At 45.9% G+C, this 12,824-nt stretch overlaps 1 protein-coding gene across 2 annotated transcripts in view; it reads left to right on the top strand.

Annotated features, from left to right (window-relative positions):
• ADCY3 (adenylate cyclase 3) overlaps positions 1 to 12,824 on the top strand; it is an 86,194-nt gene that overhangs the window by 35,367 nt on the left and 38,003 nt on the right. For both annotated transcript variants that reach the window (XM_068964227.1, XM_068964216.1), the window contains exon 2: positions 3,226 to 3,375. In XM_068964227.1, coding sequence (XP_068820328.1) covers positions 3,226 to 3,375 — 150 coding nt within the window. The remainder of the gene's footprint in view (positions 1 to 3,225; positions 3,376 to 12,824) is intronic.

Raw genomic sequence — 12,824 nt, 5'->3', positions numbered from 1 at the left:
CACCAACTCCTGGAGCTTGCTCAAACTCATGTCCATCAAGTCAGTGATGCCATCCAGCCATCTCATCCTCTGTCATCCCCTTCTCCTTCTGCCTTCAGTCTTTCCCAGCATCAGGGTCTTTTCCAATGAGTCAGTTCTTTGCATCAGGTGGCCAAAGTATCAGCGCTTAAACATCAGTCCTTCCAATGAATATTCAAGGTTGATTTCCTTTAGGATTGACTGGTTTGATCTCCTTGCAGTCCTTGGGACTCAGAGTCTTCTTCAACACCACAGTTCAAAAGCATCGATTCTTCGGTGCTCAGCTTTCTTTATGGTCCAACTCTCACATCCATACATGACTACTTGAAAAACCATAACTTTGACTATATGGACCTTTATCAGTAAAGTAATGGCTCTGCTTTTTAATATGCTGTCTAGGTTTGTCATAGCTTTTCTTCCAAGGAGCAAGCATCTCAGCATGGTACCTTGTACACAGCCCACCTCTTCCATCCTTATGAGTGGTCAGGAAGACCCCTGAGTGTGGAGCTCTGTCCCCAGCCGTGTGACAGCCCAGGCTGGCTGTGGCCAGGGCAGACACAGGCCGGTGGCCCCAGGTTATCCCACCTTGTCTGGAGCCCCTTGTTCAGTTGCTGACACTGGCAGGCGTTGGGTCCAGATGTGTGGCCCCTCCCTTACCCTGCAGGACCCTGAGCTCTGTCAATCCCGAGACTCTCGGCCTGGTGGCTACTGTATCTGGACTGCCCTCCTGTGGGCTTTGATGGGGTGCCGCTGTTCCATGAGTATACATGGGGAGCAGCCTGACCTTGACAGTCTAGTTTCCTGAGCCATGAACCTGAGGGCACACAGATTTCTAAGGCCCCTTGGGCCCCATGGAGAGTGGCCTCTGGGCTGGTGGAGTTTCCCGGACCTCAAAGTAGACTGGCTTTGAGACCCAGTGATCTGTGTGATTTGCTTTGACTCACTGAACATACATTATGAATTGGCAGCTTTTTTGATCATCAGGTGTTTAATAAAGTGGCCTGAGGCCATAATGATACTGATTGATCATGGGAATGGGCTGTCATGGTCCAGAAGAAGGTGCAGAAGATGTCCCAAAGGACTTTGATATCCCACCTGCTTGCCCCACAAGTGGTGTAGGCCATCAGAGCTGCTCAGGCCCAAGATCGGGCTATTGTTAATTGCCAGAACCAACTGTCTAAGAAGCTTGTGAAATTATCACCCAGTGACTTGATTACCAGCACCACGCACACCTCTGTTATTGTACGTCTCACCTCCTAATTAATTCATTACTAAGTGGGCCTTTCTTGAGTGTCCCCCTACACCTCCAGGCTCAGACTGGTAGCCAAGTGCAAGCTCTTTAGGAAGCTTCTTTCTGGGCGGTAGTTTCTCCTAGTTAGTATCAACCAGCAGCCCTGATGAAACATTAAAACAGAAGGGATACAGCATAACCAAGGATACTCAGAAAATTAATGTTACAATGAACTTGCCTTATTATCTATTAAACCTTCTTGCTCAAAAATCTAAAATGGACTTCCCTGCATTTTTCACCTACCTCAGAATTTATTGTGTTCCACTGGACTGATCTTTTCTTCCCCTGGGGCCAGGAACTAAGAACTTCTGTCTCCCTTCCCACCTCTCAATTTCCACCTTCCGCTCCCAAAACCACACCCTTGAGAGGAGAGGTCTGTCCACCTCTGACAGGCCCTCCGAGAATCAAGGCAGGGAACCTGGGGCAGCCTCAGGGGAGTAAGAGGTACCAGACCTGGGAACAGACCTTGTTGGAGAAGACTCACAGCCAGTGGTGAATTCACAGCCACTTAGAGAAGTGGGAGGACTAGAACCTTTGTTGTTGTTCAGTCGCTAAGTCGTGTCCGACTCTTCGTGACCCCGTGGACTGCAGGACGCCAGGTTCCCTGTCCTTCGCTATCTCCTGAAGTTTGTTCAGTCTCATGTCCATTGAGTTAGTGATGCCATCCAACCATCTCATTCTCTGTTGCTCCCTTCTCCTCCTGCCTTCAGTCTTTCCCAGCATCAGGGTCTTTTCCAATGAGTTGGCTCTTTGCACCAGGTGGCCCGAGTATTGGAACTTCACCTTTAGCATCAGCCCTTCCAATGAGTACTCAGGGTTGATTTCCTTTAGGATTGACTGGTTTGATTTCCTTGCTGTCCAGAGGACTCTCAAGAGTCTTCTCTAAACCACAAGAAAGCATCAAGTTCTTCAGTGGTCAGCCTTCTTTATGGTCCAGCTCTCACATCCATACATGACTACTGGAAAAAATATTATTCTTGCCTTGTGAACCCCACGAACAGTATGAAATTAGAACCTGGTACAGACCCAAATGGGGCCAAGTTGGGTTAGAGATTGGAGCTGGCAGCAGCCAGCACCCAGAAATGTGGTTTGGATGTCAGGTCCACAGTCAAAGTTACCTCTGGCAGCCTCTGGGAGCTAGGGACCAGGGACACCTAGGGCAGCCTGCAGGGTGCCAGGGCTGGGGAAACAGCCTCTTGATGCCCAAAAGAAGCCCTTGGTGCCAATACACTGAGCTCACTGGACCGACATTAGGTCCCAAACCCCTTCTTCTGCTTCCTGTAGCTATAGTTCCTTGTGAGACCTGGATGTTGGTGCTGGCCGCCCTCTCACCAGGTGGCAGGTGAGTCGGCTCAAAGGATGCACGCGAATCCTAGAGGTCTGTAACCTGTGATTCACATGTTAGGTAGCACTGTTACAATGGAATCAGCCTAGGACCTCTTCTGGTCTCCTGTGACATTCCCTATGACCTGTAGCTGTTAGGATTATACACGCCTGACCAGTAGCTTTCTTTAACTTTCCTCCCCAGCTATTCAGCACAGCGCCTAAATGCACCTATGAAGTAAGGGTAAGTGGTCGTTGAATGAGTGAGTGGGTGAATGGATGAGTAATGGAGGGACCGCTCAGGCCTCGCAGTGGGCGGGATGGGCCAGCTTGGCTACCATGTAAAGGAGGATGGGAGAACATTGGTCCTCCTGCCAGCCTTCCAGGCCTGGAGCCACACCCTTGAATAGCTTCAGGCATCCATGGTGGGGGGCAGGGTCTACTCCAGGGATCTGAATCCCTGCTCAAGGCCGGAGACTCTGCTGGACACCTCCCTGGACCCTGGGCAACTTGGGGGTGGATTTTGGTCCCCTCCCTCTCCTGAAGGTGGGCCCTGACCATTGTCCTTTCCTCTCCTCCTCCTTGGCATGCAGATTCTGGCCAACGTCTTCCTCTACCTGTGCGCCATCGTCGTGGGCATCATGTCCTACTACATGGCAGACCGCAAGCACCGCAAGGCCTTCCTGGAGGCCCGCCAGTCTCTGGAGGTGAAGATGAACCTGGAGGAGCAGAGCCAGCAGCAGGTCAGGCTCTCTGGGGAAGGCCTTGGGGCAGTACCAGCCTGGGACCCCAGTTTGGGGCCTGTCGGAAGGGAGTGAGCCCAGTTGCTTCTGGGTCTCCAGGGCTCTGTGGGGCTTGGAGTTTGAATTCTCTTTTCTAGAGTTGTTATTGTTCAGTTGCTCAGTCGTGTCCAGCTCTTTGTGACCCCATGGACTACAGCACACCAGGCTTTCCTGTCCTTCACTGTCTCCTGTAGTTTGTTCAAACTCATGTCCACTGAGTCAGTGATATGATCCAACTATCTCATCCTCTGTCACCCCCTTCTCCTCCTGCCTTCAGTCTTTCCCACCATCAGGGTCTTTTCCAGTGAGTTGGCTTTTTGCATCAGGTGGCCAAAGTATTGGAGCTTCGGCATCAGGCCTTCCAATGCAAGCTGAGGACTGATTTCCTTTAGGAGTGACTGGTTTGATCTCCTTGCAGTCCGTAGGACTCTGAAGAGTCTTCCCCAGCACCACAGTTGCTTGGGCGGCATCGCTCATCCCTCTGCCACTCCCTCTTGTGCAGATTCATGCTACCCACCTACTGTGTGCCCAGGGCTCCCTGCAGTGGGGTGGGGGTGGAAGACACATTCCCTGGCCTCAGGGTCCTTTCGGGTGAAGTCTGTCATCCCCTCTTCCCTCCTCCCTTGGGCACTGTTTCCTTGGCACTCAGGGCAAGCTCTCCACTGCCTTCTCCTGCTAAGTCATTTGTGGACACGGTAAAGCCAGCCCAGCCCCTGGGGAGCCCACTGTTTACATTTCTCCATTGAGAGAAGTGCCTGCTGTGCCCACGCTGTGTTTACTGGGTTCACTCCAGCCTCGTCCACCGCAGAAGCTCACTGCTCTCATGGGACTCAGTCTTTTAAATAGTTTTTGGTCTGGACTCGTCTCAGATGCTTTTTGAAGGTCTTCAGAAATCTCATCCACCAGTTTCCTTTTCTCCAAAGGCTGACTTCCCCTGAATAAACGAACTCAGTAGGTTGAAAATATATGCCTCTTTGCTCTGGGAACCATGTCACTTTGTGTTCAGGTGGTGCTGTTTGCTCCGGGCTCAGCAGGTTCACTGAAACTGCTATTTTCCTGGACCCTGCCACCCAGGTGGGCAGGGCAGTAGTTTCAGGGGGTTCCATTGGAGAACCTCACATTCTCCAGACGATGCTGTTTGAAGGCACACACTGACTCATTTAGCTGGTGTGTCCTGGCTTCCTCAGTCCTGGGGCATTCCTTCTCTCTCTGTTTACCAATGAGATCTAGAAGCTTCTGAGCCGAGCCTTGGACTCATCTCCTTCAGAAGACAGGCTTTAGAAGGGGAACCATCCTGCCTTCGATGGTGACAAGGAGCCATCACACCTGTTCCCTTCTCCTCGGCCCTGTGTCCTGTCGTTACCGAGGAGCTGCTGTGACTGGAACGTATTTAAAGAATCCTGCTTTGCTGGCTTTATTGAGCCCCTTCAAAGGCATTCTTTAATTTCCGCCTTCTATACTGTCCTGGTTCTTGTTTGTATTTGATCTCTCATACTGTGGAGGCATCCCTCTGTGTTCTCTACATTAAAAAAAAAAAATGTGTGTGTCACTACTCAGCTGGACTGGAGGGTTCTTTTTTATATAGTATGTGCAGTTTTGAGCACACTCATCTGTGTTGATCTTGTCAGTCTCATAGTGTATAATCCAGGACATCTTCAATCATGTTCCACGGTGCTTGTGGGAGGACCTTCTGGGGTGGTGAGAAAGGCCCTGTGTCTCACCCTGGGTCCGTTATTCTATGTGTGGATGATTTGGACAAGTTATCTACCCTGTAGAGCCTCACTTTCCTCATCTTCAAAGTGGGAGTATTGCTACTCCAAAGTGGAGATGTTGATGATCATCATCTCGCTGAGGGTTCTCTGAGGGTCAAATGAGAAACACAGACATAAGTGCTTTGTAACTTGGAAAGCGGGGAGCAGTGATGGTCAGGCCACTAGGCCTGCTTTCTAATGCCCGGGCCGTATGCTCGCTCCTGGCAGGGTCAGTGCAGGGAGCCTGGGGCCTGGCAGAGAGAACCACCCCTGTGTGCTCCAGGCCTCCTGGATGCTATGGAGTAGCCAGAGGGTGCCTGGCTGTCTGCTCAGGCCATGTGGCAGCAGCAGGGCAGACACTGGCCCCGGAATGAGAGGTCGAGGGAGGCGAAGGGAGAGGAGGGACACACCCCCAGGACTTGCTGCGGTGCAGCAGGTGCCTGTAAATGTCCATCAAGTGGACTTGAGCCTGAATGTGCCCTTGGGCTAGTTCTTTCTGTCTTTGGCTCTCAGTTTCCCTATATGTGAAGTGTAGATGATAATACATTTGCGGGTAAAATGGGATAATCTGTGTCAATCCCTTGGAGGACAAGAAAAGCACTGGAGTTCTGCCACCTGTGAGTTAACATTTGCTTGTGTTTTTCTTTAGGACTTTTGTGACTATGTACATGAGACCCGCTTTCCATTTTAACTTTCTTTGTGTCTTTGACAGGTTTGGGTATCATAGTTATGCCAACTTATTAACTGGAGAAATCTTCCCTCTTTTAGGTTACTCTTTTAATGTTTAGAAGAATTCACTTGTGAAGCCCTATTGGGTCTGGAGTTTTTCTTTATGAGTAGATTGGTTCCTCTAAAAAGTAAGGATCTATATTTCCTTTTGTGTGGGTTTTGGAAAGTTTTTGTTTTTTCAAGAACGTATCCATTTCATCTAAGTTTTCAAATTGTTGCTATACGTGTGTTGTATTTTATCTCTATGTATCATTGTCTATGGGATTTGTGTTTCTTTTTTCATCACTGATATTGGTAATTTGTGCTTTCTATTTTTAAATTTTTTCTTAATCTGTTTTACTAAGGTTAATTCATGTTTTAGCCTTTTCAATGAAATACCTTTTTGGTTTTTTGTACATTTCTATAATTCATTAATTTATACTTCTAACTTTGTCATTTTCTTCTATTTTCTTTGGGATTAATTTGGTGTTATTTTTTTATCTTCTTGAAATGGAATATATATAGCTAATTTTCAGCATTTCTTTTCTAAAACATGTACTTTTGCCATAGATTTCCCTCATTATGTTGTTTTAGCTTTATCCCACAAGTTTCAATATGTCATATTTCTGTTGTCAATTAGTTCAGTTTTCTAAATTCTAAAATTCATATTTTCTAAATCCATTGAGGTGCTTTTGATCCATGAACTGTTTCAGTCAGTTCAGTTGCTCAGTCGTGTCCAACTCTTTGCGACCCCATGAACCACAGCATGCCAGGCCTCTCTGTCCATCACCAACTCTCAGAGTCCACCCAAACATGTCTGCATCGAGTCAGTGATGCCATCCAGCCATCTCATCCTCTGTCGTCCCCTTCTCCTCCTGCCCCCAATCCCTCCCAGCATCAAAGTCTTTTCCAATGAGTCAACTCTTCACATGAGGTGGCCAAAGTATTGGAGTTTCAGCTTTAGCATTAGTCCTTCCAATGAACACCCAGGACCAATCTCCTTTAGGATGGACTGGTTGGATCTCCTTGCAGTCCAAGGGACTCTCAAGAGTCTTCTCCAACACCACTCAGCCTATTTCACAGTCCAACTCTCACATCCATACATGACCACTGGAAAAACCATAGCCTTGACTTAGATGGACCTTTGTTGGCAAACTAATGTCTCTGCTTTTGAATATGCTGTCTAGGTTGGTCATAACTTTCCTTCCAAGGAGTAAGCGTCTTTTAATTTCATGGCTGCAATCACCGTCTGCAGTGATTTCGGAGCCCCCAAAAATAGTCAGCCACTGTTTCCACTGTTTCCCCATCTATTTTCCATGAAGTGATGGGACCGGATGCCATGATCTTTGTTTTCTGAATGTTGAGCTTTAAGCCATTAGGAGTACATTAATTAATTTCCAAATATCTGGGGACTGTTTAAAAGTTTTTTTTTTTTTGCCACACCATGTGGCCTGAGGGATCTTAATTCTCCAACCAGGGACCAAACTGATGCCCCCTGCATTGGGAGTACACAGTCTTAATCATTGTGCCCCCAGGGAAGTTCCTAAAAATTATCATTTTATTGTTGATTTATAGGTTAATTTGACTGTGGTCAAAGAACATGCTCTGTATGACTTTGGCCACCTGAGGCAAAGAGCTGACTCATTTGGAAAGACCCTGATGCTGGGAAAGATTGAGGGCAGGAAGAGAAGGAGAACCACAGAGGATGAGATGGTTGGATGGCATCACTGACTCAATGGACATGGGTTTGGGTAGATTCCTGCAGTTGGTGATGGGCAGGGAGGCCTGGCATGCTGCTGTTCATGGGGTCTCAAAGAGTCAGACATGACTGAGCGACTGAACTGAAGCGTATGATTTTAGCCCTGTGAAATTTGTTGGAACTTGATTTTTGACCTAGCATGTGTATGTATCAAAATGCCTTTCAAAAATGAAATAAGATCAATAAATGTCAATTATGACTCATTTGCATCTACCCCAAAGTATTTGTGCCTCTTTGGTTACAATGAAAGACCTCACAACACTTAATTCCCCCTCCCCTGCATTTTCTAGCCACTGTAATGTGTATTATTATTTATTTATTTCAGGCTTTTAAACAATCGGGATGTGGTTGATTTACAATGTCTTCTCAGTTTCGGGTGTACCACATAGTGATTCGATTGTGACGCATTTTAATTCGACATATATTTTAACCCCACAGAACAGTCTTACACAATTATCATTTTTTTACAGTTAATAGTCATTACCTGTGTTTGCCCATACTTTATCATCGGTTATACTCCACTTCTTCATTGCCGTGCTTCCACCTTCTTGAGGAACTCCTTGTAATACTGCTTTTCATGTAGGTCTGTTGGCACTAAATTCTTCCCCATTTTTAATTGCTAGAAGAGTTTATTTTTATTTCAATTTTGAAAGCCACTTTTTAATCAGATAAAGAATTTTAGGTTGCCAGATTCTTACTTTCTTCCCTTTGAAGGAGTCTTTCCCTTGTCCTTGGGCTTCCATTGTAATGCCAGCCGTAAGACGCACTGTTGCTCCTGTTGTTATTTATTTATTGAAGTGTTATTGTTCAGTTGCTCAGTCACGTTCTACTCTGTGCAACCCCATGGACTGCAACACGCCAGGCTTCTCTGTCCTTCACTTCTCCTGGAGTTTGCTCAAATTCATGTCCTTCGAGTTGGTGATGCCATCCAACCATCTCGTCCTCTGTTGCTCCCTTCTCCTCCTTCCCTCAATCTTTCCCAGCATCGGGGTCTTTTCCGGACCAGAGGGCCTAGGTTCAATCCCTGGTTGGGGAACTGAGATCCCACAAGCTGTGGTGTGTCCAAAAAGAAAGGAAAAGAAAGACTGTGGCAACCCTGCACCAAGCAAGTCTGCTGGCACCATTTTTTTCCCCAATAGCATTTGCTCATCTCATGTGTCTGGGTCACATTTTGGTAACTCTCACAATATTTCAAACTTCTTCATTAATTTTAGATTTGCGGTGGTGATCTGTGATCAGGGGTTTTTGCTTTCACTATTGTATTTATTTGGGGAGCACCATGAACTGCGCCCATCTGATATGGCAAATTTAATAAATAATATTTATTCTGACTGTTCCACTGACTGGCCATTCCCCTATCTCTCTCCCTCTCCTCGGACCTTCCTATTTTCTGAGACTCAACAATATTGAAATTAGACCAGTCAGTACCCCTACAGGGCCTCTGAGTGTTCAAGTGAAAGGAAAACTCACATGACTCTCACTTTAAATCAAAAGCTAGAAATGATTAAGCTTAGCAAGAAGGTGGAGAAGGCAATGGCACCCCACTCCAGTACTCTTGCCTGGAAAATCTCATGTACAGAGGAGCCTGGTAGGCTGCAGTCCATGGGGTCGCTAAGAGCTGGACACGACTAAGCGACTTCACTTTCAGTTTTTACTTTCATGCATTGGAGAAGGAAATGGCAACCCACTCCAGTGTTCTTGCTTGGAGAATCCCAGGGAGGGGGAGCCTGGTGGGCTGCCGTCTATGGGGTCACACAGAGTCGGACATGACTGAAGCGACTTAGCAGCAGCAGCAGCAGTGAGGAAGGCATGTCAGAAGCCAAGACAGGCCAGAAACTAGGCCTCCTGCACTAGTTAGCCAAGTTGTGAATGCAAAGGAAAAGTTCCTGAGAAAGCAGAACAGCCTTATAGCTGATATGGAGAGTTTTGGTAATATGGATAGAAGATGAAACCAGCCACAACCCTCCCTGAAGCCAAAGCCTAATCCAGAGCAAGGCCCTCACTCTCAACAGTTCTATGAAGGCTGAGAGAGGTGAGGAAGCTGCAGAAGAAAAGTTTGAAGCCAGCAGAGGTTGGTTTCTGAGGTCTAAGGAAGAGGCCATCTCCATAACATAAAAATGGAAGGTGAAACAGCAAGTGCTGCTGTAGAAACTTCAGCAAGTTATCCGGAAATTCTAGCTAAGATCATTAATGAAGGTGGCTACACTAAACTGTAGGTTTTCAATGCAGATGAAATAGCTTCCTATTAGAAGATGTCATCCAGGACTTTCATAGCTTGACAGGAGAAGTCAATGCCTGACTCCAAAGCATCAAAGAATGAGCTGCCTCTCTTGATAGGGGCTGATGCAGTTGGTGACTTGGGAGTTGAAACCAATGCTTACTTACCATTCTGAACATCCTAGGACCCTTAAGAATTATGCTATGTCGCCTCTTCCTATGAAGACAACAAAGCCTGGACGGCAGCACGTCTGTTTACAGCATATTTTTACTGAATATTTGAAGCCCTCCATCTACACCTAATGCTTAGAAAAAAGATGCCTTTTAAAATATTATTGCTCATTAACAATGCACCTGGTCACCCAAGAGCTCTGATGAAGAAGTACACGATTATGTTTTTTTCATACCTGCCCACATAACATCCATTCTTCTGCCCATGGATCAAGTAGTAATTTCAACTTACAGGTCTCGTTATTTAAGAAATATATTTTGTAAGGCTATAGCTGCCATAGGGAGTGATCCCTCTGATAGATCTGGGCAAAGTAAATTGAAAACTTTCTGGAAAGGATTCCCTAGTTTAGGAATGCCATTATGAACATTTGTGATTCATGGGAAGAAGTCAAGATATCAACATTAACAGAAGCTGATTCTAACCTTCATGAATGACTGAGGGGTTCAAAACTTCAGTGAAAGAAATAATGCAGACGTAGTAGAAATAGCGAGAGAGACAGAATTAGAACTGGAGGCTGAAGATGTGACTGATTTCTGATGAAACTAACAGATGAAGTATGGCTTTCTATGAATGAGCAAAGAAGATTCTACTCCTGGTGAAGATGCTGTGAAGATTGTTGAAATGGCATCAAAGACTTTATTAATAGAATACTACGTAAATTTAGTTGATAAAACAGAAGCCCAGTTTGAGAGGATTGACTCCAGTTCTGAATGTTTTACATGCTATGGAGAAACCATTTATGAAAGAGTCAGCTGATGCTGCAGACTTCATTGTCTTATTTTAAGAAATTGCCTCAGTCACCCGAAACTTCAGCAGCTACCACCCTGATCAGTTAGCAGCCGTCAACATCAAGGTAAGGCCCTCACCAGCAAAAAGATCATGACTTGTTGAAGGGTCAGGTGACGGTTAAAAACTTTTAGCAATGAAGTATTTTTTGATATGCTGTTGTTCACTTGATAGACTCCAGTATAATGTGAACATAACTTTTATATGTGGATCACAATAAACTGTGGAAAATTCTGAAAGAGATGGGAATACCAGACCACCTGACCTGCCTCTTGAGAAACCTATATGCAGGTCAGGAAGCAATAGTTAGAACTGGACATGGAACAACAGACTGATTCCAAATAGGAAAAGGAGTACGTCAAGTCTGTATGTTATCACCCTGCTTATTTACCTTATATGCATCATGAGAAACGCTGGGCTGGGAGAAGCACAAGCTGGACTCAAGATTGCCAGGAGAAATATCAATAACCTCAGATATGCAGATGACACCACCCTTATGGCAGAAAGTGAAGAGGAACTAAAGAGCCTCTTGATGAAAGTGAAAGAAGAGAGTGAAAAAGTTGGCTTAAAGCTCAACATTCAGAAAATGAAGATCATGGCATCTGGTCCCATCACTTCATGGGAAATAGATGGGGAAACAGTGGAAACAGTGGCTGACTTTATTTTTGGGGGCTCCAAAATCACTGCAGATGGTGATTGCAGCCATGAAATTAAAAGAGGCTTATTCCTTGGAAGGAAAATTATGACTAACCTAGATAGCATATTCAAAAGCAGAGACATTACTTTGCCAACAAAGGTCCATCTAGTCAAGGCTATGGTTTTTCCAGTGGTCATGTATGGATGTGAGAGTTGGACTGTAAAGAAAGCTGAGCACGGAAGAATAGATGCTTTTGAACTGTGGTGTTGGAGAAGACTCTTGAGAGTCCCTTGGACTGCAAGGAGAGCCAACTAGTCCATTCTAGGGGAGATCAGCCCTGGGTGTTCTTTGGAAGGAATGATGCTAAAGCTGAAACTCCAATACTTTGGCCACCTCATGCAAAGAGTTGACTCATTGGAAAAGACTCTGATGCTGAGAGGGATTGGGGGCAGGAGGAGAAGGGGACGACAGAGGATGAGATGGCTGGATGGCATCACCGACTTGATGGACGTGAGTTGGAATGAACTCTGGGAGTTGCTGATGGACAGGGAGGCCTGGCGTGCTGCAATTCATGGGGTCGCAAAGAGTCGGACACGACTGAGCAACTGAACTGAACTGAACTGAACTTTTATATGCACTGAGAAACCAAAAAATCCATGTACTCACTTTATGGCAATATTCACGTTATTGCAGTGTTCCAGAACTGAACCCACAATATCTCCGAGGTGTGCCTATATAGACTTTTCACACACAAATGGTATGTTCACTCTTCTGCACTCTCTATTCACCCAGTCCCTAAGAGAGGGTTCCAAGTCCATATTGCATTGCCTCTTGCTTTTTGTGACTGTGTTGAATTCCGTTGTGTAGAGGTAACATCATTTATTTAAAAGGGCTCCTGTAAGTAGACATTTAGGTTATTTCCAGTTCTATGCTACTGCAAACATTACTATGATAGATATCTTTATAGGGATACCATATTATATATGTATAAATCGGAGAAGGCAATGGCACCCCACTCCAGTACTCTTGCCTAGAAAATCCCATGGACGGAGGAGCCTAGAAGGCTGCAGTCCATGGGGTCGCTGAGGGTCAGACACGACTGAGCGACTTCGCTTTCACTTTTCTCTTTCATGCACTGGAGAAGGAAATGGCAACCCACTCCAGTGTTCTTGCCTGGAGAATCCCAGGGACGGGGGAGCCTGGTGGGCTGCAGTCTGTGGGGTCGCACAGAGTCGGACATGACTGAAACGACTTAGCAATTATATATGTATAAATATATCTGAAAGCTAAAAACCTAGAAGTGGAATTGCTTGATCAGTG

The sequence above is a fragment of the Capricornis sumatraensis genome, chromosome 1 (assembly GCF_032405125.1).
Source record: "Capricornis sumatraensis isolate serow.1 chromosome 1, serow.2, whole genome shotgun sequence".
Taxonomy (NCBI): domain Eukaryota; kingdom Metazoa; phylum Chordata; class Mammalia; order Artiodactyla; family Bovidae; genus Capricornis; species Capricornis sumatraensis.
Note: the sequence above shows the minus strand (reverse complement) of the source record. Positions and strands in the feature narration are given on the sequence as shown.